Source organism: Sinocyclocheilus anshuiensis, unplaced genomic scaffold (assembly GCF_001515605.1).
Source record: "Sinocyclocheilus anshuiensis isolate Anshui unplaced genomic scaffold, SAMN03320099.WGS_v1.1 scaffold743, whole genome shotgun sequence".
In the NCBI taxonomy this organism is placed as follows: domain Eukaryota; kingdom Metazoa; phylum Chordata; class Actinopteri; order Cypriniformes; family Cyprinidae; genus Sinocyclocheilus; species Sinocyclocheilus anshuiensis.
The window spans coordinates 731,848-735,242 of NW_015552601.1; the positions used below are offsets into that span (position 1 = coordinate 731,848).

Sequence of the window (3,395 nt, forward strand, 5' to 3'; positions counted from 1 at the left end):
ATTCTTGTCTTCCCCTGCACCGGAGTCAACACAATGGCGGACAGCTCACAGCTCACTCAGGGCGGATCTAAGGTAAGACGGCCTTGTCAATCAACTCATTCTTGTCTACATCTGGAGTCGACACAATGGCGGACTGATGACAGCTCACTCAGGACGGGTCTAAGGTAAAACGGCCTTGTCAATCAACTATTGTGGGAGGGGCCTCTCAGAACAGCCTGATTTGAGAAAGGGGATTTTAAAATAGGGATTTTAAAAAAAGCACTGGGTGGATTTTTATCATTATAGGGTGGTTGTGTACACACACTGCCAACACACATTTATGTTCAAACAACATGTAAAAGTGAATTTTGCATCCGTTGACCCCTTTAAATGTAATGTTTTCACCTTTTTACTTCGCACTTTTTAAATACAATCCGAATAAATGTTGTTCACTTACTTGAGATGAAGAATCAGTGTCAGTGGTCTAGAAAAACCTGTTTTATTTTTGTACACCACATGATCCGTCAAATGATCGGATTAATATTACTCACTGTAACCACCTGGCTATGGAATGAATCAATCAATCCTGTGAAGAACTGAAAAGTTGCAAGTGACGATGCCACAAAGTCTCCACATACAGACGGCTGGTGCAACATCAACAAACACATCTTCACAGATGTGAGCTGTAAATAAAATTCATTCTTGTGTTTGTTCTGAACGGCTCTGGCTGTCAGTTACCTATTTTTGTTGTTGCTATTTGTTACAGAAGCAGCAGAAATGATTCAAATGTCACTCCTGAGTGAAACCCACAGCAGAAAACTTCTCTTCATGATGTGGGCTAAATCATCTGTGACTTAAACATGAGTGAATCTTACAAAATCCACCTAGAAAATTTCCAGACTGTATTTCACCACTAAATCAAGATGTTTTTCAATCCTTTGTACATTTTTTCTTTTGATTTTGAGGTGAAATCAGTAGAAATCTTGTGAGATTCTCATACTGAAGTTGAAGTTGACTTTGAGATTTAAGACGCTCGTGGCTGTGATTTTTTTTCAGTCATATCACAACAGCCATTTAGTCATAATCGGTGTTTTTCTCCGTCAGCGTCGCTCAGCCTCACAGCTTATTATACGTCATTTCTTTCAAATCGCATTTCAGAAAAGAAAACTCCAGCTGTGTCCAGAGAGAGTCAGAAAGCGTGTGGGAACGTTCCAGTGTTTTGTTTTTCATACATGGCTGACAGAGACACTTTGTTCACGTATGATCCTGTGGATAGCGTGCTGCTTTAGTATTTGACAACATGATTTAACGTCACTCACTTTTGACCAAAAGGACAGAGAAAACACATCAAAAAACATTCTTGAAGGAAAGGTTGACCCAAAAATTAACATTTGATGAAATTTTACTCACCCTCAGGCCATCCAAAATGTAGATGAGTTTGTTTCTTCATCAGATTTGGAGAAATGTAGCATTGCATCACTAGCTCACCAATGGATGCTCTGCAGTGAATGGGTGCCGTCAGAATGAGAGTCCAAACAGCTGATAAAAACATCACAGTAATCCACAAGTAATCCACACCACTCCAGTCCATCAGTTCACATATTAAGAAGACAATATCTGCATGTTTGTAAGAAACAAATCCATCAATAAGATGTTTTTAACTTCAAACTGTTGTTTCCGGCTCAAATACGAGTGCATAATCCATAATAACGCTTCCTCCAGTGAAAGTGCATCTCCTGTTGTCTCTCACATCAAAATCCAGCCACATATTTGTTTAGAGATGTCTTGGCTTGTAAACGGTGCTTGATCTGTGCAGATTTCTCTTCTGATTCAGACCAGACCACTTTTCACTGGAGGAAGCATTGTTTTGGATTACTGACTCATAAAAAAAAAAAAAAACATCTTGATGGATTTGTTTCTTACAAACATGCATCTTTTGGCTTCTCAAGACATTAACTGATGGACTGGAGTGGTGTGGATTACTTGTGATGTTTTTATCAGCTGTTTGGACTCTCATTCTGACGGCACCCATTCACTGCAGAGCATCCATTGCTGAGACACTGATGCAATGCTACATTTCTCCAAATCTGATGAAGAAACAAACTCATTTACATCTTGGATGGCCTGAGGGTGAGTAAAATTTCAGCAAATGTTAATTTTTGGGTGATCTATCACTTTAAATATCTATGAAATCAAAATGCACTTTCTTTATCCTGTTTTGACCCAATTTTTTATGTTTTACTTGTAAAATGGAATGGAAATATGTAAATAAATGGGTAGCGTAAACAACTTTCATGTTATTAAGAGACAAAAAAGACCAGAGACACAAATTGTCCACAATAAACAACTGTCATAGGATGTATTTTTTGTTCCAAGTGGCAAATCACTGAGAAAAGCACGGGCAAAGAGTGATAAATGCGGAGCGTACAGCCTTTTCCACAAAATCTGAAGTCTTTTGCATGAACGCATGTATTCACAACAACACCGCACTCGCCGACTCACACATTTATTCCGATTTAATTATACAATGATCGCTTCTTTGACTCCGTTAAACATAATACTGAGCACTGAATCGTTCAAAGGCAAAAGGAGAAGATGACATTACAAAGTTTCATTTCAAAAGAATATTTACAACCAATGAATGTCATTATACACACCTTAGAAACCGTACCATTGTGCCAAATCTCTGGACAATAACTGTTTTATGTACAAAAAGGGCAAAAACGGAGGGACACGTCGCTCCACTTCAGCAGCCCCAGTCTCTCGGTCGGTTTCCCATAATGCACCGTGAATGTTAATGTCCCTAGACTCGACAAGGCATTTCAGTCCGTCGGTTTAACTGGATTAGTCCGATACGAGGTGAAAGAGCGTCATATGAAATACTCTTTTTGGTTATCACTGATAATGCTCTGTGAGTTCGGATCCGTGTTAAAGGGCGTTTCGGGACTGTCGTCGTTTTTGTCTGCTTTGGGCTCTTGGGGCTGAAACGTTTCTTTCCGCCGGTACAGGAATCGCGCCATCACAGCCAGCGCGGCCAGACTCACAAATATCACGACGGCAATGACACCTGAAAAACAGCACAGCGACACGCGAAATAGTGAGGAGACTCTGGACAGCAGAGCTAGACGCTATGACTCAATTACATTTCTACATCTTTGGATAATGAAACATGCAAAATGGACATGGTTGACTAACTTTTGAAAAAAAGAAAAAAAAAAACTTAATATGTATTAGAAAAAAAACTTATATGTATTATATTATAATATGTATTAATTTTATAAAAAAATATATAACTTAATTAAAACAAGGAATTCATATCTGTAGTTATGATTATAATTCAACATTGGATGTAAGCACTGTAAAAAAAAAAGGAAAACAATTGGGGGTTATTAAAATAAATTATATTGAGAATAAAT

At 38.3% G+C, this 3,395-nt stretch overlaps 1 protein-coding gene across 1 annotated transcript in view; it reads right to left on the reverse strand.

Annotated features, from left to right (window-relative positions):
* Positions 1-2,263: 2,263 nt before the first annotated feature.
* LOC107665762 (contactin-associated protein-like 4) overlaps positions 2,264-3,395 on the reverse strand; it is a 75,375-nt gene continuing 74,243 nt past the window's right edge. The window contains exon 18 of the mRNA XM_016456772.1: positions 2,264-3,046. Coding sequence (XP_016312258.1) covers positions 2,850-3,046 — 197 coding nt within the window. The 3' untranslated portion in view covers positions 2,264-2,849. The remainder of the gene's footprint in view (positions 3,047-3,395) is intronic.